The sequence below is a fragment of the Larimichthys crocea genome, chromosome VII, assembly GCF_000972845.2.
Source record: "Larimichthys crocea isolate SSNF chromosome VII, L_crocea_2.0, whole genome shotgun sequence".
NCBI lineage: Eukaryota > Metazoa > Chordata > Actinopteri > Sciaenidae > Larimichthys > Larimichthys crocea.
The window spans coordinates 4,621,280-4,648,086 of record NC_040017.1 but is presented as its reverse complement, the minus strand read 5'-3'; the positions used below and the strand labels follow the sequence as shown (position 1 = coordinate 4,648,086).

The window sequence follows — 26,807 nt, the reverse complement described above, 5'->3', positions numbered from 1 at the left end:
GAAATGGAACGGAAACTTGCAGATTATATAAAATGATACCTCAGTAAAAGTTTAACACACCTATCCTGTGTAACTTATTTCAGGTTTCCAACGCTATCAGGCAGTTTGCGCCTGCTGACGATAGATCTCTTTCCTTCGTACTTCGCCGATAGTAGTTTTTTTTCAAACTCCAAATTATTTCTTCAGCAGCACAGTAGTAGTTTCGGTAGTCGCCCGTTGGCCAAACTCTCTTCAAACCACTCAACGACGACATTGTGCTTAATTACGAAATTAATGAAATAATTGACTGTGGTCTCCGCTTCACTGCCGTCTTCCACTTTATTCATTCACGGGCGTCACATGGCTAACGCTGCTAAAGCTGTCGTGTTTGTTTACTTCCGCTGGATTTTGTCACCACTGTTAAGTTCCGCCGGTGGATGTGCGGAGGTTGGTTATATGTTCCGCTTGCAGTTGCGATGCAATAGACATATATACATAGACGCCGCATTGAGCGGGGTTGGTTTGTTGGTTCGCGATACGTAAACTGGCGCCTCCATATTGGTTCGGGCCAGAATCTGCCCGTAAACCATTACAAGGAAATGGATGAACTTCATAAAGCGCCTTTTACAAAGTTCTTTAAGTTAATGTCTCTATACACCCATTCCACCACACACCACTAATATATCTGGGGAAAACAACCGGCCACCAAAAACAACGTATGTAACTTTAAGTGCTGATTATAAAGTTTACTCCTTATGTAAGCCACCCAAACCAACGTATTGATTTTTTAATTCTGGTGTTTTACCGCTACTTAATGTGTGTAAACATGTTACTGTTACTGTGATGATAAATATTGACATATTATATTTAACATTTCATCTGGTCTATACTAACCAGTCCTGACATGTTAGATGTGACCTGATTGTTTTCTGAATAAAGAGCACAACACACACACACACACACCCCCACACCTATATATATGTGTGTTTGGTGTGTGTGTGTGTGTGTGTGTGTGTGGTGTTGCGTGTATGTGTGTGTTTTGTGTGTGTGTTGTATGTACCCGTTAGTGCTCTTTAATCGCAAACCCTCATCTGACATTTCAGGATCTGGTTATTATAGACCAGATTAAATGTTAAATATAACTATTTCAATATTTATCATACAGTAACAGTGTTTTACACACCTTAGTAGCTGTAAACCTCAGCATTACCACAACCAAAAATTACATACGTTGGTTTGGTGCTTACATAAGAGTAAAAAACTTTCTAATCATTCCACTTTAAAGTTACATACGTGTTTTTTGGTGCCTGTTTGTTTCCCAGATATTTAGTATGTGTGTGAATGGGTTTTTGTTATAAAGGACATTACCTTGAAGAGAAGAAACTTTCTGTTAGAAAGGCGCTTATTGAAGTTTCAGTCCATTTCCTTTTATTAGTTTACGGTCCAGATCTGCCCTGAACCAATATGGCGGCGCCGTTTTACGTCGCTTCAGCGCTCAATGCGGTTCTATGTATATATGTCTAGGTTGATGTAGTTTAGTAAAATGGTGTTTCGTATTATTAGCAAAGTTTGTAAAGTTACAAGACTAATCAGCACAATCTGCTAACAAAAAGCTGTTTGCTCATCACACATAAAACAAAGGCATTATGAGCAGCCAGCTATTTTTCTTTTCCTCTTGTGAAGATACAGTCAGCTTTCACTTCTAGTGACCAACAAGTTTTTCATGAATACATCTGTTTTCAATCCGAAGAAGAGTACAAGTGAATGACGAAAGATGATGTTTATTATATAACTCTCTGGACCAATTTCTTTACCCTTTTGTTTAATCCCATTCTTTCTGTATCGTGAAACTTCAGAACTTTAGCAAGCCATTGGGTTGCATTCAGAAGTGTATAGTGTGGTGTAGAAATCAGAAAAAGACTTATTAATGACTACCGGGTCAGAAGTGTGGCTACCATCAGGTAGTTTAATTTGAGGAATCAATCTAGAGGCACTCGCCGCACGAGCCTGCTGTGCCAGCAGCCTCCCTGCCTTATCTCCCTGCTCAAAAAAGTTTCGCTTTGTTTGCCGCAGCTGTCTTTCTACCATGCGCGTCATTAACAGGTCGTGTTCCGATTGTAATAGTAAGCGTGTCTTATAGAGGGTGGGGGATGGAGAGGTGGAGTAGATTCCGTCGAGTTTTAAAAGTTCCTCTGCAACTTCCACCAGCCTAGCTTGTTCAGCCCTCCTTGTGTGTGAGATATAGGATATCACCTGTCCACGAATAGTGGCTTTAAGTGCTTCCCACAGGGTGCTGCTGTTGACATCAGGGGTGTCGTTAAACTCTATATAAGAGCGAATTTGAGATGCAACAAAATCTTTAAATTTGTCCTCTGACAGCAGATGCGAGCTGAACCTCCAGCGTGGACGGGGTGCCGTATTCCGTAGGAAGCAAATGTCAACTGTGGTAGGGGCATGGTCCGAGATAGTTATTGGGTGATACTCGCATTCTCTGACGGAGTCTAGGAGATTATTATCAAGTAGAAAGAAATCAATTCGGGAGAATGTGTGGTGTACGTAGGAGAAAAAAGAAAAGGCTCTACCATTGGGGTTTTTAAACCTCCATGGATCAGAGATTCCCAACTGTGATGCATACGTTTTCACTACATTTGCTGATTTAGATAATGTGGTTTGCGTGGGGGAGGATCTGTCAAGGGTCATGTCTTGCGCTAAGTTGAAATCCCCGCCCATAATAATACGATGACTGTCAGCGTTTGGAATTTTCGCAAAGAGCCTTGTAAAAAATTGGTCGTCGTCCCAGGTCGGCGCATAAATTGAAACTAGGATGACAGGTACGTTCTGAAGCGTGCCCGAGACTATGACATAGCGGCCATCAGTGTCCAGAATTACATTTGTTGGTTCAAACAAGACCCTTTTATGAATTATGATGGCTGCCCCTCTAGCTCTATCTGAAAATTTTGAGTGAAATAAGTGGCTCATCCAAGCCCTCTTAATACATGAGGTGTCAGATGATTTCAGATGTGTTTCTTGTAAGAACAACACGTCCCCTTTAAGGTGTTGTAACTGTGTCAGGATCTTACTGATTTTAATCCCGTTGTTCATGCCCTTGGTGTTCCAGGAAATAAAGCGCACTCTGTTATCTTTCTTCACAGCAGCCATAGGACTGGCAGTGGTAGGGTAGAATGACACTGCATGGCCTGTATTCTGTACTGTGCTGAGAGAGGAGAGAGAGTGGGGAGAGAGAGGAGGGTGGGAGAGAGGGGAGAAGAAAACCAAAACAAACAAAAAAGAAACACACACATACTCAAAACATTGACAGCGTTTGTGACAACTCTGTGGGCTGAACCCTTAACATCTTCTGAGCTCCCATGCTCACAGCTAGCAGCTAAGCTAACCTTCCGGGGTCTCATCCCTTGTTTTAACATAATTGACCCTATAAGTCACAGAGAAAATGTCGGTAAGCAAACAAATGCTGTAAACAATATTTTTTTTCTCTTTTCCCCTCGGAACGATTTAGAAAGGGTTACTACATACCTCTGATACACCTATGGCTCCAGAAACAATGCCAGAGGCAACATCTATGTGTTAGAACATATTAAGCCATGTAAATACGTGGAGAGAACCAAACAAACAATTAAAGTAAGTGAAAAAACAAGTGCCTGTACGGGGCACCAAGACCTCTTGGGTAGGCCATTGAGGTGTCAAATGAAATTGTACCTATATGTATGTCACACTGGCAACCATCATGGGTTGAAATTGTTAGCTTGAATTGAAACAGGCAATGTGTCGGCCCGTATAAAGTTGTAACGAGAGTATGGATAAATTGCAAAGAGCATGTCCATAAGCCTCTTGTGTTTAGTGTAAGAATGAGCGGAGGATAATATAATTTCTCAAAGTAAACTGAAGAAGAGGATTGGAAAGCAAAAAAGAGGGAATTCAGGTGATGTGTTAGAGCGCCCAGCCAGTGCTCTTGGTTCAAAGCTCTGCACAGTCCAAATGTCAACAGTCCGCCTTGTCCGGCAGTTAGCTCCAGGCCCGTCAGGGGCTGGCCAGTACACAGTTATACAGATGGCATCATGTTAACTCACATTTATCCATTTGGCGTAACAGTGGTTCGTCGCAGTGGGTTTACTGTGTAGCCCAACGTCATCAGATCTCCTCCGTGTGGGTGGATGTTATGAAATGTTTGGCCTCGGCGACTGAGGAGAATCTCTTCCTCTCTCCATCTTTCATCACGGCGACAAGCCTGGCGGGGAACAGCAATGCGGGTTTGAAGCCCAGGTTGTAGAGCTCCGACATCACCTCCCGGTATTTCTGGCGTTGTGCCACCACCTCCGGCGCATAGTCCTCGTAGATGGAGATGGGGGAGCCCCTGTACTGTAGCTTGCCTCTCCGAGCACGGGCTTCTCGTATAATCCTCTCCTTCACCTGGTACCTGTGCAGCCTGATAATGACGGGCCGTGCTCTCTGCCCCGGCTTCGGCTTCTCGGTTAGCGTGCGGTGAGCCCGGTCACACTCCGGTGGAGAGTCCAGGACGCCCTCACCGAAAACCTCCACTCTCCTCTCGTTCCAGGTCACTTGCCCTTCCTCATGTGCCTCAGTCTGATTGTCTTACCTGATTCCTGATTGTGTCCATCTGTTCCCCATTACCTCCATGTGTGCTTATAGTCTGCATCTCCCTTTGTCCTGTGCCAGTGTGTCTTGTCCATAGTCAACAGCCACTCGTCATTTTGTCTAGTCACAGTCCGAGTATCTTTGTCACCGTTAGAGGATTTTTTTGTTGGTCCTTTGCTGTTCTATTTTCATAGCCATCAAAGTTAGTGAGTTTAGTTTTTCATAGTCGAGTCCCTTTAGTAGGTGTTTTGTTTTTCTATCTTTATAGATTAGTTTTAGGTCATTCAAGTCACTTTCCTCTCAGTAGGAGATTGTTTTGTTCCTGATTGTAGTTTTTTGTTTAAAGCTGTTTTTATTTTCCCCCTTGAAGACGGTAGGATTTTCAGTTGTAGTTTTCGCAGCCAACCCTCTTTTCCGAGGGGCCTAATAATAAAGCTTTTGGTCAGCTTTACCCTAACTCTGCGTCCGAGTCCAATCACTAGTCCTCACGAGTCCTAGGCCTGATAGTGTGAGTATTATATAGAAACAGGAAGAGATGCAGTGACTACTGACCTGCACTGAAGCACATGCGGTGCCCTTCACCTCCAGGCTGTGTTTTCCTGTCACATCCTTCAGCAGCTCCTCCTGGTAGAGCAGTTTGTTGTTCTGATTTACATCAAATGTCAGCTGGCTACTAGGAGACTGGACTGTCACTGTGCTGGAACCCTCCGGACTGAACACCAGAGTGGAGTAGAGAGCCAGAGCCTGAAGAGCCACCACTGTATCCTACAACACACACACACATGTTTTCTGTTATTATTGCATTTTCATTGTGAAGTAATGCAGCAAAGACAACAAAAGCATACTTGACATCATTATAGACATCAAAATGTCTGTTTTACTGTTTAGACATCTATGGGCACTAAAGACTTTCGTCGTCGTACATTCTTTTTGATATCAAATCTGCACCAATTCTTTAACTTTACACAGTGACTGGGCAAGTTTGTGGAGGATTTGATTGCCTTCTCTTTTCTCAACTATTTTTGTCTTGTAAAGGCCTTACCTGTGTTTGTTAGATTTATCATGGATATTAACTCAGGATTTATGGCTAAACTGTCAACTGGATTGTCCTTTAAATTTGTCTCAGTTCTCAAGACCCTCGCCCTTGAACACTGTTCGTCTCCTCTCTCCCCTCCATGTGGGCAGCATGGTGACTCAGTGGTCAGTACTTTGGCTATACAACAAGAAGTCCATTCCATTCCATGTGAACTTTGTATGTTCTCTGTGTGTTTTCTTCCACTATTAAAGAAATCCTTGGGGTTAATACATTACAGGAACCACAGGGGGATGATGACACAGCAAACTCAACTGTATCCCAATACTTTAATCTCCTTCATCCCTCCCCTCTGTTGGTGAGAACATTTTTCATCAATGGTCAGTTTAGTCAGTGTAGGGAATTTTATTGAAGCTTGATCAAGGAAAATAGAGGATTCATCAATACACTTCTAATGACATGATGCTGCCTCAGTTCTGAAGAAGCTGTCCTCTTTGGCTCTATATGACCTCAGAACACTGACACAACTACTCTATGCCCAGAAATGGTCATTAGTCTACTCTGACTCTGTAGAGTCTTCTACATTATGTACCTATCTGTTGTGTCTAGTGAGTGAGACTTCACTATCCTCTAACCTTGGTTCCCATAGTAACCAGGGTTAAAATGGCGCCTGCTTTTCTAAAAACAAACATACAGCTGTTCTGTATCTCAAGAAGAAGTCAGTGTCCCTGTAACAATAAAGATTTAACACTATCCCCACAATGAGCCCAAGACAAGAATATGTTTGAACTTGTGTAACCTTCGTATGTGGCATGCTAGAATAGAATATTTCCTTAGACTCCCGACCTATAATAATCCCTCTGTACCATGTACTGCCTACAGACAAACACAAACACACAGCAGACACCTCACTGGATCTAACATGAAAGAAACTTTAATCTAGAAGTTAATGCATTAATGCCTTGACACAAACTATTCTTATTCTGTTAGACAGTACAGGTAAAAACTTACGGTCCTGCCACTGCTTGTCCCACAGACATCCAACACAAGAAGACACAAAGTGTCCATGTCCACATGTGGATCCCAGGACGACCTATGACTGACTGAGATGAGCCTCAGAGTCAGCAGCTGTTAAATAAACTCTGCTACTAATCTTTTGTCCTTTCACTCCTGTTCTTAAATCCCTTCATTGGCTTCCTGTCCTGTATAGAATTGATTTTAAACTTTTAACATTTGTTTTTAAAGCTCTTAACGGCCTCGCCCCTTCATATTTATCTGAGCTTTTAACTGTCCGCAATCCCGCTAGAGCTCTGAGGTCTAAAGATCAACTGTCGCTGGAAGTGCCCAGGTCAAAATATAAACACTGGGGTGACCGAGCGTTTTCCGTTGCCGCCCCCAGGCTCTGGAATAAGCTCCCCGTCGAGATGCGTCTCGTTTTTGACCTGGGTCTTTTTAAATCCAAGCTAAAAACCCACCTTTTTAGGATGGCTTTTAACACCCAGTTGTATGATGACACTTTTATCATTTCTTATTAGATTTTGTTGCATTTTATTGTTTTTATTGTTTTTATTTTGTTTGTTTTTTACCTATTGTTCTTGTTATTTATTATCTACTGTAAAGCACTTTGGTACACCGAAAGGACTGTTGTAAAGGGCTGTATGAATAAAGTACATTTATATTTACATTCACCCATATGACACAGATACACTCATCATTTCTGGGTATCCTTTAAGTCAATCATTTACAGCGTAGACAAAGGCAAATCCTGATGTTCAGATGGTTGGTGTTAGGGATAAATATTTCACCAGTAATACATGTGCTGCATTATATCAGAAAACAATGAGAGTTACTTAACATAAGTGTTATGATGCGCTCACTCACATAATAATTGTTGGCACATTAAGGGCATGGTTGGTTACACATAGGTTGCTGTTGTTAAAGATCTGCAAACCCAGGGTGTAATATAATAGCATGCTTTTAATGTGAAAGGAAGTTAACAGTCAGGAGAGGAAGTGTAGGGCTCTTCCTCCCCAGGCTGCTGACCCCTTCCGATTGGAGACCGGAGCAGAGGACGGACATCGAGATGGACCAATCAGGGGAGAGATAAGTTTAAACCGCGGGTCCTCCCCTTCGGCACCTCTAGACCAATACATGTGCTTTTAATTCTTCAATGCTCAAATACTTTTTTTAAAACGGACTTCCGATTTCGAGTTACTTGCAAAACAACGAACACGCTTAACATTGGCATTAATAAGAATTAAAAAAGTGAAACTATTGTACAGTTTCATTTATTTTATTCAATGTTTTGTGTCTTTATTGAGATCTGTCTAGACTAATTGGGTAAAGGTTTTGAGATTGATGTTAACACTGCAAGAGGTGTTTCTTAGGGTTTAAATAATAAAGGTAAACCAAACTGACACTAGATGAAAATCCTATCCACATATAAGGTAAGGGAAAAGATGTCTGTCTTTCATTCACAACAGTGTTGCTGTTATCCTGACTGGGCCTTTATAACATCTGAAAATACAACTCAACTCTGCTGTTAATAAGTTAATGAATGGATTTAAATCCAGATGGCCTGTAGCTCTGTTCCAGTAGGAAAGTTGTCTGTCCGTTGGAGAGGCTTCTGTGACCTCTGAGTTCTGCAACAGTGACCTTTAAACTGTGTGGGATGTTTTTTTTTTTCCTCCGATGTTTTTATATTGGATTTTACATGTATCACATCACATATACTGTACATGTTCATACATTGTATGTTTTTCAGAGTGATCCAACATCAACACAAATGTGGCGAACCCAAAGAATGTGTCACCACATGTGAAATTGAAGGAAAGTAACCTTGTTAGTGTTGTGGAGTGAAGGTAATTCTCCGGTGTTGTCTGTTGTACAGATAGTTTATTTTTTATGTACATTGTGGGAAAAAAAGGGAACGTTGGGAGGGGGAACTTTTGGGGCCGGGACTGTTGCCACCCGGGTGGTCTCAGGTGTAAACATCCGCCCACTCGCCAGACGCGATTTGGACGGCGCACGTACGGCTCCGTGTTTTCATTGGTCCTTGTTCCGTCTGTTTCCACAGGTCGGTGTATGACAAAAATTGATAATTTTGACATTTTGCACATGTTTCGTTGTTTGCACATGATTTATTTATGTTAATTTAGTACGAGTTTAAGGATGTTTTATATTTTGAATATGTACGGAATAAAGAGACGCGATTTGGACGGCGCACGTACGGCTCCGTGTTTTCATTGGTCCTTGTTCCGTCTGTTTCCACAGACAACTGTATTTGTGTCGAGGTTCCACATTTGGGACCCGTAACAAATCTTGGGGGCTCGTCCGGGATCTCACTCCGTCCAACACGGCGAGGAGGAGATCCAGTGATAACAGAACCACGAGGCGACGTGACTGCAGCCACGACGACAGCCAGTGGGTGTCCAGCCGGGGAGATCTCAGCCAGGAGAGGGTTTTCGTTCTTCCAAAGGAACTGCACTGCTGTTTCTTCAGACCTGCACCAGCCATGTCTTCTGCACGGAAACAACTCGTGTGGAGCATAACGAAAAACTTGTACAGACTCTCAGGAAAAGTCGTGTACGAGCTGGCCAGAGACATTGCAGCTAATGGAAAAGGTGCAACTGACCTGGAGTCTTCTGATGAAGAAAGTTGTGTCGGTTATATCCTTGACTATATGCAGTCTGAAACGTTAATCAGTTCTGAAGATTAGGGTATGAGTCAGCTGCTAATGTTAAATGATTTAGTGTGTCAGTTGATTGAGAACCCTGATACAGTTGATATTTCAAATAGGGTTACACAACAACATGAGGCACGTACAGATATTCCAACAGCAGACACTACACCAACACATGCTAACGACAACACATCAGCAACCAGCGCTACCATAGATGCAGCTATGGGTCACTCCATACTGCAACACATTCATCCAAACACTGACACTTCCACTCACAGTGTAGACCAGCTCCAAGTAATGTATGAAGAGCTGGGCAAGAAGCTGAGACATTATCAAGACACTGCTACCACACCACATAGCAGGCAACCATCCAGTCACACACACTTAAACGGTGACATACAGACAGTGATTTCTCCCAAGGACTTACCTTATCTCCAGCGTAGAGACTTTAAGGTGCACGGGGGACAGATCGGGGATCAAAATTCTGAAGTCACATATAACAGTGTCTGTAAGCAGATCGACGAAGGTGTCAGAGAGGGTTTTACAGAGGCAGAAGTTATCCGTGGTGTTTTGAGGATCATCAAGCCCGGAGCTTTTAAGGACATGCTCACAAATAAAGATGAAATAACCATCTGTGAACTGAAGGGCTTCCTCAGATCTCATCTGGGCGAAAAGGCAAGTACAGAGCTGTTCCAGGAACTAATGTGTGCAAAGCAAAATGAGCAAGAACCCCCCCAGCAGTTTGTATATCGTATGATTGGGCTTAAACAGAGAATCCTCTTCCAGTCAAAGCAGGCCAACACAGACATTCGCTATGACCCCAAAACCATCCAGGAGGTTTTCCTGCACACCATCTATCAGGGTCTGAGCTCAAAACATACAGATGTCAGACAACAATTAAGACCACTGCTCGCAAACCATCAAGTAACTGATGAGGACATAGTCAGCCGGGTCACAAAGATAATCAGTGATGAAAATGAACATCAGCGACGACTGGGCTATGTCTCCAAATCAAAAGCAATGCATGCACACAGTGCTCAAGTGGATGATGGAGATCAACCTGCGGACAAGAGGGAACATCACACCATACAAAAACTCAGCGCTCAGGTGGAGAGTCTAACCGAGATGGTTGCCGCTTTAATGGATCAGCAAGCAGCAGCTATACAAACAACTCATCCAAAGGCTTCCCCAGCTAAAATACTTGACCTGCCCCAGGCCCATCCCACCGCCATACCCAGCAAAGCCCCACCTCCCACACCAGGTCTGCCCTCCTTCTCAAGGAAGAGTAAAGTGCCCCTCTGTAACAACTGCTCACTCCATGGCTTAGAGAACTGTGACCATTGTTTTGTGTGTGGTGCTTCAGGACACCGGGCCGTGGGCTGCTCAAAAAGAGTCAGGCAGCAGGGAAACGAGAGCTGGTCTCTGTCGAGGGACAACCAGAGGCCATTTCACAGTCCCCGTCCCACTCAGTAACCGCCACACATAGACAGCGAAACACAAAACAGAAAAAACATCACAAGAAAATCAGTGAACCCTGCACTCAAAACACATTACATCCCCACAATGTCACCCCCACAGTACCACTGATTGGCAAGAAGAGTCTTCTCAAGTGCTTCATAAGTGGTTACGCAGCAACAGTACTATTTGACACTGGCTCACAAGTAAGCATCATTGACCGGTCCTGGAGGGAAAGATTCATCCCCAGTTACCCAGTGCGACCACTGGATGAGCTTCTCGACGCAGGTGACAGCTTCCGCCTGTATGCTGTAAATGGACAATCAATCCCCTATGATGGATGGGTGGAGCTGACGGTTAACCTCCCAGGTAACGACAACCCAGATCTTGCAGTACAGGTCCCCTTTTTAGTCAGTCAGCTTCCCCTCCCTCAGCCCATAATGGGCTCTAATGTTCTTGATGAAATGATTAGTGGGCCACAGTCTTCTGCTGAAACGCATGCTATGGTTATCAGTCTTTTGCAAAAAGCACTTGGAGTAGAGGAAGACCAAGCAGTAGCTATGGTTAATTTTACTCAGGTCAAGAAAACATCAAATGACAACATCGCCACAGTTCGAGTAGGGAAAGAAGATGTAACTATACCAGCCAGGAGAACTGTTCATGTACGATGTAGAGTCCCACCGACACTTGACACATCAGACTCTGTTGTTCTATATGAACCCCCAGAAGAGAGTGCATGCTTAGAACAGCTGAGTGTAGGGGAGGGCCTCTTAGAGATCAGTGACAACAGATGGCCCCTTATTCACGTGCCCATTTCCAACCACACGAAGCATGAAATCACTATCCCAAAGAGAACAGAGTTAGGCTCCATCCAGCACATAACCAAAGTTATCGAGATGGGAAAACTAGAGTCACAACAAAGTGGGAAGCCACCAGCTCAAGCTGTTGGGGCAGAAGTGAATGTCACCACCCCTACACCACAACCAGTTGATCTATGGCAACCACCTGTCGACCTAAGCCATCTCAAGCCAGAGCAACAACGACTGGTGGAGGAAATGCTGCATCAGGAGTCTGCAGCATTTGCCCGTGACATCACTGACATTGGGTGCATCCCCTCTCTTCAGATGTCAATTAAGCTCCAGGACGACATCCCTGTACAGAAGTCTTATGCTTCAGTCCCCAAGCCACTGTACAAGGAAGTAAAAGAGTACATCCAAGAGTTGTTAGTGAAAGGGTGGATTGTCAAGTCCAAGTCTCCATATGCTGCACCTATTGTCTGTGTCAGGAAGAAAGACGGATCATTGCGCCTTTGCATTGATTATAGGCTGCTCAATAAAAAGACTGTACCCGACAGACATCCTCTCCCCCGCATACAAGACCTAATTGACTCACTCGGAGGCTACAGCTGGTTTTCCATCTTAGACCAGGGCAAAGCCTATCACCAGGGCTTCATCGCCGAGGGCTCAAGGCACCTTACAGCTTTCATTACCCCTTGGGGTTTATATGAGTGGATCAGGATGCCCTTTGGGTTAACAAACGCACCAGCAGCCTTCCAAAGAAGTGTGGAGGAAATGCTTGACACATTAAGGGATGAGTGTTGCATTCCTTATCTGGACGATGTCCTCTGCTTCTCTCAGTCATTTGAAGAGCATGTTAATGTGTTGCGGTGGGTACTCCAAGCTCTACAGTGCCATGGTGTAAAGTTGAGGCCGGAAAAGTGTGAGTTATTCAGGAAGGAGGTCAGGTATGTGGGGCGGCTGGTGTCTGAAAACGGTGTGAGAGTGGATCCTAAGGATGTCGAAGCAGTACAGGCCCTGAAAGAGAAAACTCCACAGACAGTAGGAGATGTCAGACGACTCCTAGGGTTCCTGAGCTATTACAGAGCGTATGTCCAAGATTTTTCACGCATAGCAAGACCCCTGTATGAGATCCTCCAGGTAAAGTCCAATCCATCACCTCCCAAGCCTGCAAGGGGAAAAACAAAAGGCCCTCAACTCCCTTCACGCACCCCAGTTGGGTGGACTAGTGAGCATCAGCAGATCCTGGAGCGCCTCATAAACATTCTGACCAACCCCCCCGTGTTAGCGTACCCAGACTTTGACCATCCCTTCATACTCCATACTGACGCTTCCCAACAGGGCCTTGGAGCCGTCCTGTATCAAAATCAGGGTGGGAAGATGAGAGTAGTCGCCTATGGGTCTCGCACACTTACACCAGCAGAGCAAAGCTATCATCTCCACAGTGGTAAGCTTGAGTTTTTAGCCTTGAAATGGGCAGTGTGTGACAAATTCAGGGATTACTTGTTTTACGCACCCCATTTTGTTGTCTACACTGACAACAATCCCCTCACTTACGTGATGAGCACAGCTAAGCTTAACGCAGTGGGCCATCGCTGGGTAGGGCAGCTCGCAGACTTTCGCTTTGAGATAAGATACAAACCAGGCAGACTAAATGTTGATGCCGACACGCTCTCTCGTTGTCCCTTTGACATCAACACCTATATGAGTCAGTGTAGTGAGAACTTGTCAGAAGAGGCAGTGTGTGCAGCCTGGGAAGGGAGTAGAGTAGCTCAGCAGGGAGAAGTGGCATGGGTAGCAGCTCTGAACATTGCATCACACCCACAAACTCTGACAGAACCTTTTCCAGCTATTGACCACAGTGACCTTGTCAGTGAACAACAGAGAGATCCAGTCATTGGTAAAATCTTAGAGCTAAAAAAGAAAACCAAAGAGATGACTGAGGACAGACGTAGGGCATTAGATAAACCCACCAGGAAGCTTTCTAGGGAGTGGAGCAGGCTGTATATAGAGAATGACCTCCTGTACAGGAAAACACTTGGTCGCAAACAGCTAGTCTTACCCACCACATACAGGCAGACAGCCCTCACTTACCTGCACAATAACATGGGACATGTGGGTGTGGAAAGAGTACTGAGCCTTGCAAGACAACGTTTTTATTGGCCTTATATGAAAAATGATATTGAGGAGTACATCACCAGTTGTTGTATACAACAGAAAAAGCCAGCAGTGCATGACAGAGCGCCCATGGGGAGCCTCACATCAAGCTCACCCCTTGAACTCGTCTGCATTGACTTCCTCCACCTTGAAACCAGCCGTGGTGGATATGAATACATTCTGGTGGTCATCGACCACTTTACCAGGTTTGCGCAGGCATATCCCACCAGAAACAAGGCAGGCAAAACTGCTGCAGACAAGATTTTCAATGACTTTGTCCCACGGTTTGGTTATCCAACTAAACTCCACCACGATCAAGGCAGAGAGTTCGAGAATTAACTGTTTCGAGCCCTCAGACAGCTCTCCGGCGTGCAGCACTCCAGGACGTCACCTTATCACCCACAGGGCAATCCGGTGGAGAGGTTAAATCGGACCCTGTTGCAAATGCTCCGCACACTAGGAGAAAAGGAATGAGAGAATTGGAAAGATCACCTGCCTCATGTCATTCATGCGTACAACTGTACTAAACATGAGTCAACAGGCTATTCCCCATATTACCTGTTGTATGGGCACCATCCACGTCTCCCTGTCGACCTCCTCTTTGGACTAGTAACAGAGGAAGGAACAAACACAGCAAAGGGATACGCAGACAAATGGGCAGAGAGAATGACTGAAGCATACAGAATAGCTAGCACTAACAGTCAGCAGTCAAGTGCTAAAGGTAAACGCTATTATGACAAAAGAAACAGAGGTGTGACTCTACAGCCAGGGGACAGGGTCTTGGTCCGTAATGTTGCTGAAAGGGGAGGTCCATGTAAATTAAAGCCCTATTGGAAAAGATGATTTACATTGTGGGAGAGCAAATTGGTGATAATCCAGTCTACAAGGTTAGTCCTGAGACAGGGAGCCGCCCGCCCCGCACTCTCCACCGAAACATGTTGCTCCAAGTAAATGACTTGCCTGTAGAGCCACCAACTGAGAATACGGCTGTTCAAAAGAGAAACAAAAGATCAGCAAAACTAGTAAGATCAATGGAACAGACACAAAATCCTGACACAAGTGAGTCAGATGAAGAGGAAGAAGCACCATGCTATTGGCTGCGCATGCCGAGAGCACCCCAGAGAGATGACCGTGTCATGCCGCAACTTACCTGTGAGAGATCGGAAGACACTGAGCACACTCATACAGGGGAAACTGGTCCTGTCGAGCCTGTATCTGAAAGTGAAAGTGTTAATGAGGAAGGACAAGAAGGACAGGGTGACGATGAGCTCGGTGCTGACGAACAGTTGCCTCATGATGGGCGGGAGTCGTCTCATGTTGATGACCAAGAGGAAGAAATCCAGGAGACACAGCCTCACACTCAGCCTACACTGAGGAGATCCGCCAGAGACAGGCGCCCTGGCCAGATGCTGACTTACAGTTCCCTGGGTCAACCAACCTATGAGCCACGCCCTGTGGTCAGTACATTAGCAGCTCAGCCCTTAACTTATGCTCATCCGTATCCACAGCCTTACTTTCAGTCATTCCAACTGACACCTGTCATTACTCCCACTTACATGCCATTTATCTATCCTATTCATTGCTATTGAACATTAAACACACATACACTTAACACATGGTCACCTCGAGTAACATGGTGTTGTATGTTTATTTTGAGTATCAGACCAGTTCAAGTGTTTTCATATTTTGATGAAAGTTTACAGTAATGAGAAATAATGTGAAGTTTATGGTTATGTTGTGAATTGCAAGTGTCAGGAGCCACTTTTGTTTGTGGGGGAGTGTGTGGCGAACCCAAAGAATGTGTCACCACATGTGAAATTGAAGGAAAGTAACCTTGTTAGTGTTGTGGAGTGAAGGTAATTCTCCGGTGTTGTCTGTTGTACAGATAGTTTATTTTTTATGTACATTGTGGGAAAAAAAGGGAACGTTGGGAGGGGGAACTTTTGGGGCCGGGACTGTTGCCACCCGGGTGGTCTCAGGTGTAAACATCCGCCCACTCGCCAGACGCGATTTGGACGGTGCACGTACGGCTCCGTGTTTTCATTGGTCCTTGTTCCGTCTGTTTCCACAGGTCGGTGTATGACAAAAATTGATAATTTTGACATTTTGCACATGTATCATTGTTTGCACATGGTTTATTTATGTTAATTTAGTACGAGTTTAAGGATGTTTTATATTTTGAATATGTACGGAATAAAGAGACGCGATTTGGACGGCGCACGTACGGCTCCGTGTTTTCATTGGTCCTTGTTCCGTCTGTTTCCACAGACAACTGTATTTGTGTCGAGGTTCCACATTTGGGACCCGTAACACAAACATAAACATCCCTCCCCTCCCACTAGCCACACCTACAAATCATGATTCCTGAGTATTATTCCTGGAGTGTTATCGGGAACTGCTGGGAGTCAAGAATTGAGTTGCGAGATAAATAAGTAATAAAAATAAAATAGCTAAACAAACAAACAAACAAACAAACAAACAGGAAGAATAACTAAATAAAGGTAAATAAGTAGGAGCAATAAGCAGGACTATTTAGACATTGACTGATACAGACTCTGAAACTGACAAAAACAGACCAAGAAGAAAAGAAAAAGGAAACAGGGGCAGATATTTCAATTTGACTTAAGGTTCTCAAAGTATTTCAAGAAAGGTCCCCACACCTTTTGGAACTTCTTGCTCGAGTCGCAAACTGAATAACGGATCTTTTCGAGGTTTAGACAGGACATGATGTCCCTTAACCACTGAGAATTGCACACCTAGCCAAAAGCGAGGCAAAGGACAGCGTGCGGCTTTTGGTTGCAGTGAGGCGCATGTCATCCTCACTGGTGGTGCCGAAAAGGGCGATCAGTGGGTTGGGCTCTAGTTCAAGATTAAGAATAATAGACAAGGTTTAGAAAACATCTCTCCAGTATTTTTCCAGGCTTGGACAAGTCCAAAACATATGGATAAGCGAGGCCTCCCCGCTCTTACATTTGTCACATAAAGGATCAACGTCAGAGTACATATGAGATAATTTGGCTTTAGATATATGAGCCTTGTGCACCACCTTAAACTGTAACAGACAGTGGCGTGCACAGAGAGATGTTGAATTTACCAGCCTGAGAATGGAACCCCATACATCATTTGACAGTTGAAAGTTTAAATCCTGCTCTCAAGCAGTTTTAATTTTGTCCAGAGGAGTCTGTTTTATACCCATCAATTTGTCATAAATGACTGATATTAACCCCTTGCGTGTTGGATGCAGACCAAGTAACATGTCGGTGGTGGTCGCGGTGGTTGCCTCAGGGAAACTAGCCACCTGAGAGTGGAGAACGTGTCTTACCTGCAGATATCTGAAATAATGAGTGTACGGTAGACTAAACTTTCCAGACAGTTGTGCGAATGATGCAAAACAATTAACAATGAAAAGATCTTTAAATTTCTTGTGGAGGGGGCGTGGTGCATCAGCTGCAGCAGGTGTGGAGAGGGCTCAGGAGAGCAGCGCCAGGTGAGAGTGATTAGCGCACTGGTTTCCTGTTGAGCTGATCACTCTCTCCTTTTAAAACACAGTAGCGTGCTGGACCTGGAGGGAGAGATGCAGACACAGGACGGACGCTCCCGGCGGTCGGCAACACTCAGAAGAAGACGCCTGTGAACGACCCGCAGGAGCTGTTGTGTGTGTACTGCATGAGAAAATAAACATAGTAAAATCATCCCTGGTTGAGTCTTACCTGCTGCAGAACCCACAGTGGCATCGGACCACGCTACACTGGCGCCCAACTTGTTTCGGCAGGGAAAAAAAGACAAGGGATGACAGAACCACTGCAGCCGATCTTGTCGCTGGCACAGATGCTGGCGGAGGTCTATGAACCGGGACCAAGCCATGCTCAGCAGGCAGCAGTTGGCAGCGCTCCAGGGCCAAGCAGAGAGACAGACCCAGCTCCTGGAGGCAATGATAAATCGGACGGGGGCGGCATCTCCAGCCCCCTCACTCGCCGAACTCACACTCCATAAAATGTCTGATCATGACGACACACAGACATTTTTAGAGATGTTCGAGGCAACGGCAACAGCATGCGGCTGGCCGGAGGCGGAGTAGGCCGTGCGGCTGCTCCCCCTGTTGTCTGGGGACGCGCAAACTGCGGCGCTCGGCCTGCCCACTCCCGAGGACTGTATGGGGACGTAAAAAGGGCCATCCTCGACAGGCTGGGTTTCTCCGCGGAGGACCATCGCCACCGGTTCCGGGGAGCAAAGCTGGGACCCGCTGATCAGCCGTTCATCTTTGCCCAGCAGCTGAAGGACACGGCAACGCGGTGGCTGCAGCCCGGGGATTCCGCTGGCGAGGGCCGGTTGATGGGGCAGATCATCATGAAGCAGTTCGTGGAGGGGCTCCACCTCAGACTGGGTGCGCTGCCGGACCTAGCCGCGGCCATCAACCTGGCGGAGGACCATCTGGCCATCCTCTCCCGAGCCCGGGCGCATGAGGGTCGGCCAGCCTCTCCCACCTGTCCCACGCCGGCACCCTGGAGAAGACCGGCGCCTGGCCCCCCACCACACACACCTGCTCGACCCTCTCCTCCGCCCCGAACTAATCCTCCCTCTCCTTCCTCCCCAGCGTCCAGCCGCTACAGCCACAGAGGGTTCCTCAGGTGGCAGGGCAGGAGTGCTGGAGGTGCGGTCAACCCGGACACTTCCGCCGTGAGTGCTCGCTCATGGAGGTCGGTCAAGTTGTTTGGGTTGTCGGCCCTCCAGCACCCTTCCCCGGTCCAGGAGGGACGTACAGCGTTCCGGTAAGGATTCAGGGGGGTACACATCAGGCAATGGTGGACTCGGGCTGCATGCAGTCTATAGTTCACCAGAATCTGATTCGACCCAGGGCTTTGATAGAGGCAGGATGGGTGGATATTAGGTGTGTGCATGGGGATATTCACAGATACCCTGTAGTACCAGTGGAAATTCGGTTTAAGGGTAAAAAGCATAGCGCGAAGGCTGCGGTTAGCTCCCGCCTGACGCACTCCTTGATTCTGGGTACTGATTGGCCAGGGTTCGATAAGCTAGTGGGGCAGTGTGTGGGGGTGCGTTCACGGCCGACAGGGACATGGGATATGTGCGCTGTGCTCAACGGTGACGCGAGGTTGTCCGACACTTCAGACGGGGAGGTGGAGCTAGCGGTGCCTTCACAGGAGGCTCCGCAGGTTCCCGTGTTTGACTCCATGGAAGATTTTCCACTCGAGCAGTCTCGTGATGATACTCTATGTTTTGCCTTCGACCAAGTGATACAAATTGATGGTCACATGGTGCGCCCTGACGCAGCTTTAACATATCCACACTTTTCATTGCGCAGGGACAGATTATATAGAGTGAGCCAGACAGATTAAATAATTACCCAGTTGTTGGTACCAAAAAGCCGCCGGGAAATGGTCTTCCAGATCTTTTATCTGGTAACGGTGCAACCGCAGAATGACCGGCCCCGGGACAGAGGCCGCAGCCGGTTTGGGTGCCAGTGAACGGTGGGCTCTGTCGATCTCCGGTGGGGAGGAAAGCATCTCCTTCCCGAAAACCTCACACAGCAGATCAGAGAAGAATTCCGTGGGTCTCTGCTAGTCCGAGGATGCGCAGGTTTTGCCGTCTGTTCCGTCCTTCCAGATCGATGGCTTTAGTTGTTAGCTTGGAGTTGTTTTCACGGAGGCTGGAGCTGTCATTTTCCAGCTCGCTAACACGCTGGCTCAGGTCCTCTGAAACAAGATCGAGAGAACTCAGACGCTAGCCATAGTCTTCTACAGTGGCCCGAACTTAGTCGAATTTCATTTCCAGCAAGCTGAAAGAGGACCTGAAGTCTAATAGTAGCTAATGCCTCTCGGTGCTGATCCAATAGCGCCGAGATAGCCTCCATCTTTAAGCTAGTCGACGAGTCAGCCTTTTCTACGGATTTGCCATTCTTTGAAGCCATTTTAAATCAGATGAAATAAAAGTGAAATAAAATAGTTGCGCAAATTCTTCAATACTTTGGTTGTGAAATAAATGGTTAAAGGAGTGAAAAAAATTGAAACGAGCAGGAGCACGTGTGCGTTGCATCTACTCTACTTATCCTGAGTACACCATTTTTTTCCAAACATACGTGTGGACTGTGTGGTCTTCCTGAAATAATGATGACAGGTTTCCAGCACACACAATGGCAAGACTCACACATTGGGCCAATATTTGTGCATTGCGGTCCTCAAAGACAGGAACAAGAGACACACCTTTGAGGACCACAGTGTAAAATGTAAACATATTGGACAAAGAAAACAGAAGAAAATGGAATGTAGGAGACAACCAGGAGCAAACAAACATTAAGGTGACCATTACCAGGATCAGGGTGGACCTCTTGTGCCCTTTGACTGAACAACTGAAGGAGGCAGAATAGTCTCTGGGCTCAGCTGAGTATTTGTGTGAAAGAGCATTGTGCTTTATGTACCTAGAGCCAGGGCAATTGGTGGAAATGAAGATGAAAAAAGAAGAATAATGCTTAGCAGATATAATGTAGATTGTGATTCAAGATTCAGGATGAATAGAATATAAAGAAATCACATTTCTAAGCTTTCATAAAGCAAAGCAGCACAATGGCAGTGAGTAGCTCCTCCCAAGTTATATATTACTCATACAATCCTTGTCATTGGTCTTCTCTTAATCTTATCTTATACCTAACTGAAATTAATGACTCCTAAAAAAAAGAAAAAAAAAAAAAAAAAAAAAAAAAAAAAAAAAAAGAAACACTTACATAGGATAAATAAACTGACTGATCAACAGTGAAAAAACAGAATTATACATAAGGCCAGTTTTGAGTGGGACACGTAGATCACTTTATTTTATTGTGCATTCATTTTCACATAGTGTGAACTGTTGGTGCATGTTTACAGAAAGAGACATTGAAATACACAAGTTACATACAAGTGTCTAATAAAATTCAGGCTGTTTTAAAATATACTGGAATCAGTAACGATCTGAGGACTGAACACTCATCGCTCTTCAAGCTGCAAAAGGAAGAAAAGAAATTACCATCTACATGTGCTGTTTGTGTAATTGTACTTGAATTTAATTTTTAATTTTAATTTCATCTTTTAAGTGTTTCAGTCATTAAATGACTTTTGTAAGAAAGGTGGTAATGGTTCAGTGTGTTTTCATATATACCTGCAACACAAGGGAAAGTGTATTCTGTCTCAGCCTGGTCACCTGAGAGGAAAAACAGAGCGATAGAAGAAGAGTAAGTATGTGTTTAACAGTCTAACACATTAAAAACATGTAGCACTTGAAATTACAATTATGATCTCTGTTAGTTTCTTGTACAGCTCTACTAAGAAGCAGTTTGTCAGTGTGTCTTACTTGTCTGGTAGTAGTCATAGATCTTGACCACGGCTGGCTTCAGGTTCTGCACTGGGAGCTCCTGTATGAGCTCTATGCTGTGGTTGATGGGTATGTCCTTTGGTAACTGTTGGAAGAAAAACAGATGAAGTGATCAGTAAGAAACTAAGAGAGCATCATCAGATGTTCCTCAATGTGAATTCCTCTCACCTCCTGTAGGTACACGAGGACATGATCTTCCTTTTGTTCAACGCGATCCACCAGCAGGGCACCTTTGAGCTGTGAAGAAACAAGAATCAGCTGAATCGTTCAACAACAGAGGGAAAATATTCCATTTCCATTTAGGATTAAGTTACTGTAATAACTCACCCTCTTCAAAGACTCTGGGTCTGGCACAAATCCAGAGAGCATTTTGATGTCCAGGATCACCATGTTTGTGCTGGTCTCCTTCCCACTATATCTGAAATTCAACCATAGAAATGTGATGTTACGCGTTCTTTGTAGTTCTACTGGTTGGAGAAATGGAGAAACACTTTTTAATATGAGCCATCAGAAAGGCTTTGTCTACAGTGAAGATATGTTTGAGCTGAGTATTTACTGCAAAGTTGAAAACATTTCCCATCCACAGAAAGTGACTAAGTCCAGGCTGGTTGATACAAAGTATCATTTGTTCAGATTTTCAGTATTCTTCTGTCATTGCTGTAACATGGATCTAGTTGCTGATGATTACTTACACAGACTGCATCTTCAGAGAGAGTTTGGGTCTGTGAGATGTGTTAGTGCAGTTGGCCTCTGGTTTGACCTTCACACTGAAGCTTGTGACCTCAGTCGGAGTTGGGATGTTATAGTGAAGAGAAATCTGGGAAAGAGGTACACAAGGAAGGTTTAATGTTGATAAAAGTAATAGTAGTACTTATTCACAAGGCAGAGCTGCCTTCTGTCTGTCACACCGTGGTGAAGTCAAGCTGGGTTTTTTGTTCTGTCTCCATGTCTTGTCATTTCCTGTTTTATTTTGAAAGGTAACTCTCCTCTCGTTCCAGGTCACTTGCCCTTCCTCATGTGCCTCAGTCTGATTGTCTTCAGCTGTCTTGCCTCAAAGAGTCCATCAGTGACCCAGCACCTACACCACAGCTCTGATGGCGTACGTCTTTACCTGGCAGGAGACATGGAGACCCGTGCTCATCTTCTGCAGCACCTAGACACAGTTTCAATAAGCCAAGGTGGGTCATCCTCAGAGGAAGTCACTCTGGTCATGACTGTGAATGTAGCTTACTTTGTGCCCGCTGGCCTGTTGTAGGAGGTTTGCTTCACTGGTCCAGACAGCAACAGAAACATCAGCCTCTCTGTCTTGGAGATCAGCTCCTATGTGATGTTGGCCAAACCAGTGCCTCTCCTACTACTGAAGACCTGGGCTACGCAACCCGCATCGTCAGATGGCTCACAGGAACCAGAACTATTATGGAGGCTTCTCCTCCACACAGGTACAGCCCAAACAGCGTAAAGCTGGACAATATTCTTCTTTAATTTTGGTGATTTAACCAAATCAGAAAGAGCTGTGGGTGTTATAGCCTATTAACTACAAATCACAACACAGTATACTGCCCGTGTGTTAAATGCAATTGTCTTATGTCAGACATATCTTACATATGAAAGCATTTTTAAACAAAAGTAAAAGTTTCATTTGTATCAATTCAAGGATATTAAGTTATTTGATGTGTTGTAGGATACAGTGGTGGTCTTCAGGCTCTGGCTCTCTACTCCACTCGGGTGTTCAGTCCGAAGGGTTCCAGCACAGTGACAGTCCAGTCTCCTAGTAGCCAGCTGACATTTGATGTAAATCAGAACAACAAACTGCTCTACCAGGAGGAGCTGCTGAAGGATGTGACAGGAAAACACAGCCTGGAGGTGAAGGGTACTGCATGTGCTTCAGTGCAGGTCAGTAGTCACTGCATCCTTCCTGTTTCTATATAATACTCATACTATCAGGCCTAGAACTCAGTGAAGGAACGGACGCAGAGTTAGGGTAAAGCTGACCAAAAGCTTTATTATGTTGCAAAAAGAAAACTTTCAACAGAAGGCGCCTCGGAAAAGAGGGTTGGCTGCGAAAACAACAACTGAAAATCTACCATCTTAAAGGGGGAAAATAAAAAACACTTTAAAAAACTACAATCAGGAACAAAACAATCTCCTACAAGAGGGAGGTGACTGAATGACCTAAAACTAATCATGAAGATAGAAAAACAAAACACCTATTAAAGGGACTCGACTATGAAAAACTAAACTCACTAACTTTGATGGCTATGAAAATAGAACAGCAAAAGACCAACAAAAAACCCTCTAACGGTGACAAAGATACTCGGACTGTGACTAGACAAAATGACGAGTGGCTGTTGACTATGGACAAGACACACTGGCACAGGACAAAGGGAGATGCAGACTATAAGCACACATGGAGGTAATGGGGAACAGGTGGACACAATCAGGATCAGCGATCAGCGAAGAAATCGGACTGAGGCACATGAGGAAGGGCAAGTGACCTGGAAACGAGAGGAGAGTTACCTTTCAACATATAAAACAGGAAATGACAAGACATGGAGACAGAACAAAAAAACCAGCTTGACTTCACCACGGTGTGACAGACAGAAGGCGCTCTGCCTTGTGATAAGTACTACTATTACTTTTATCCACATTAAACCTTCCTTGTGTACCTCTTTCCCAGATTCTCTTCACTATAACATCCCAACTCCGACTGAGGTCACAAGCTTCAGTGGAAGGTCAAACCAGAGGCCAACTGCACTAAACACATCTCACAGACCCAAACTCTCTCTGAAGATGAGTCTGTGTAAGTAATCATCAGCCAACTAGATCCATGTTACAGCAAATGACAGAAGAATACTGAAAATCTGAACAAATGATACTTTTGTATCAACAAGCCGGGACTTAGTCACTTTCTGTGGAGGGGAAATGGTTTTCAACTTTGCAGTAAATACTAAAGCTCAAACATAGCTTCACTAGACAAAGACTTTCTGATGGCTCATAGTAAAAGTGTGTTTCTCCATTTCTCCAACAAGTAGAAATACAAGAACAGCGTAACATCACATTCTATGGTTGAATTTCAGATATAGTGGGAAGGAGACCAGCAAAAACAGGGTGATCCTGGACATCAAAATGCTCTCTGGATTTTGTCCCAGACCCAGAGTCTTTGAAGAGGGTGGGAGTTTATTACAGTAAACGTTAATCCTAAATGGAAAAGGAAATATTTTCCCTCTGTTGTTAGAACGATTCCAGCTGATTCTTGTTTCTTCACAGCTCAAATGTGCCCTGCTGGTGGATCGCGTGGGGGTGAAACAAAGGAAGATCATGTCCTCGTGTACCTAAGGAGGTGAGAGGAATTCACATTGAGGAACATCTGATTGATGCTCTCTTAAGTTTCTTTACTGATCACTTCAGCTGTTTTTTTCTTTCCAACAGTTACCAAGGACAACCCATCACCACAGCATAGAGCTCATACAGGAGCTCCCAGTGGCAGAACCTGAAGCCAGCACGTGGTCAAGATCTATACTACGACCAGACAGTAAGACACACTGACAAACTGCTTCTTAAGTAAGCTGAAGGCAAGAAACTAACAGAGATCATAATTTGTAATTTCAAGTGCTTACATGTTTTTAATGTGTGTAGACCTGTTTAAAACACATACTTACTCGCTTCTATCGCTCTGTGTTTTTCCTCTCAGGTGACCAGGCTGAGACAGAATATCACTTTCCCTTGTGGTTTGCAGGTTATATATGAATAACACACTGAACCATTACCACCTTTCTTACAAAAGTCATTTAATGACGGGGAAACACGTAAAAGATGAAATTAAAATAAAATTAAATTCAAGTACAATTACACAAACAGCACATGTAGATGGGAATTTCTTTTCTTCCTTTTGCAGCTTGAAGAGCGATGAGTGTTTCAGTCCTCAATCGTTACTGATTCCAGTAATTTTAAAACGCCTGAATTTTATTAGACACTTGTATGTTAACTTGTGTATTCAATGTCTCTTTCGGTAACATGCCACCAACAGTTCACACTATGTGAAAATGAATGCACAATAAAATAAAGGATCTTACGTTTCCCCTCAAAACTGGCCTTATTTATAATTCTGTTTTATTCACTGTTTATCGTCAGTTTATTTATCCTATGTAAGTGTTTCTTTTTTTTTGTTTTTTTTTTTTTTTTTTTTTTTTTCTTTTTTTAGGAGGTCATTAATTTCAGTTAGGTATAGATAAGAGTAAGAGAGACCTGACAAGGATTGTATGAAGTAATATATACTTGGGAGGAGCTACTCCCCTGCATTGTGCTGCTTTGCTCATTCTGACCCGCTTGAACTAGTGACTTTCTTGATCTTCTATTCCATCCTGACTCTTGCATCACATCGTACAATTCTACTGCTAAGCATTAAGTCTTCTTTGTTTTCAGCTTCCTTTCCACCACTGCCTGGCTCTCGGTTACCTCAAGCCCAAATGCTCTTTCACAAATCGCTCAGACTGAGCCCAGAGACCTATTCTGCCTCCTTCAGTTGTTCAGTCAAAGGGCACAAGAGGTCCCCCTGATCCTGGTAATGGTCACCTTAAGTTTTGTTTGCTCCTGGTTGTCTCCTACATTCCAGTTTCTTCTGTGGTCTCCTTTGTCCAATATGTTTCATTTTACACTGTGGTCCTCAAAGGTGTGTCTCTTGGGTCATGTTCTTTGAGGACCGCAATGCCAAATAGTTTTGGCCCAATGTGTGAGTCTTGCCATTGGTGTGTGCTGGAAACGCGGTCATCATTATCTCAGGAAGACCACACAGTCCCACACGTATGTTTTTGGAAAAAAATGGTGTACTCAGGATAAGTAGAGTAGATGCAACGCACACGTGCTCCGGCGCGTTTAATTTTTTTCACTCGTTTAACCATTTATGTCACAACCAAAGTATTGAAGAATTTGCGCACTTTTTAGTTCCTTTTAGTTATCTGATTTAAAATGGCGTCAAAGATGGCAAATCCGTAGAAAAGGCTGACTCGTCGACTAGCTTAAAGTGGAAGCTATCTCGGCGTATTGGATCAGCACCGAGAGGCATTCGCTACGATTAGACTTAGGTCCTCTTTCAGCTTGCTGAATGAAATTCGACTAAGTTCGGGCACTGTAGAAGACTATGGCTAGGTCTGAGTTCCTCTCGAGCTTTAGTTTCAGGAGGACCTGAGCCACGGTTTTTAGCGAGCTGGAAATGACAGCTCCAGCCCTCCGTGAAACAACGCCAAGCTAACAACTAAAGCCATAGAACTGGAAGGACGGACAGACGCAAAACCTGCGCATCCTCGGACCTAGCAGAGACCCACGGATTCGTTTCTCTGATCGGCTGTGATGAGGTTTTTCGGGAAGGAAGATGCTTTCCTCCCCACCGGAGATCGACAGAGGCCCCACCGTTCTGGCACCCAACCGGCGGCGGCCTCTGTACCCGGGGCCGGTCATTCTGCGGTTGCACCGTTACCAGATAAAAGATCTGGAAGACCATTTCCCGCGGCTTTTTGGTACCAACAACTGGGTAATTATTTAATCGTCTGGCTCACATCTATAGAATCTTACCCTGCGCATGAAAAGTGGTGGATATGTGAAAGCTGCGTCAGGGCGCACCATGTGAACCATCCCAATTTGGTATCACTTGGTCGAAAGGTAAACATAGAGTATCATACGAGACGGCACTCGAGTGGAAAATCTTCCATGAGTCAAAACACGGGAACCTGGC

At 44.7% G+C, this 26,807-nt stretch overlaps 1 protein-coding gene and 1 pseudogene across 1 annotated transcript in view; one reads left to right on the top strand and one right to left on the bottom strand.

Moving 5' to 3' along the window:
* The window catches only part of LOC113746147 (pregnancy zone protein-like), a 41,786-nt gene extending 19,838 nt beyond the window's left edge, over nt 1-21,948 (bottom strand). Inside the window, exons 1-4 of the mRNA XM_027280784.1 lie at nt 21,772-21,948; nt 21,407-21,497; nt 21,248-21,316; nt 21,059-21,164 (exon numbers count right to left, since the gene is read on the bottom strand). Of these exons, the coding sequence (XP_027136585.1) occupies nt 21,059-21,164; nt 21,248-21,316; nt 21,407-21,497; nt 21,772-21,782 (277 nt within the window). The 5' untranslated portion in view covers nt 21,783-21,948. The remainder of the gene's footprint in view (nt 1-21,058; nt 21,165-21,247; nt 21,317-21,406; nt 21,498-21,771) is intronic.
* Nucleotides 21,949-22,114: 166 nt separating this feature from the next.
* LOC109140731 (murinoglobulin-2-like) lies at nt 22,115-24,539 on the top strand (annotated as a pseudogene).
* The last annotated feature ends 2,268 nt before the right edge of the window (nt 24,540-26,807 follow it).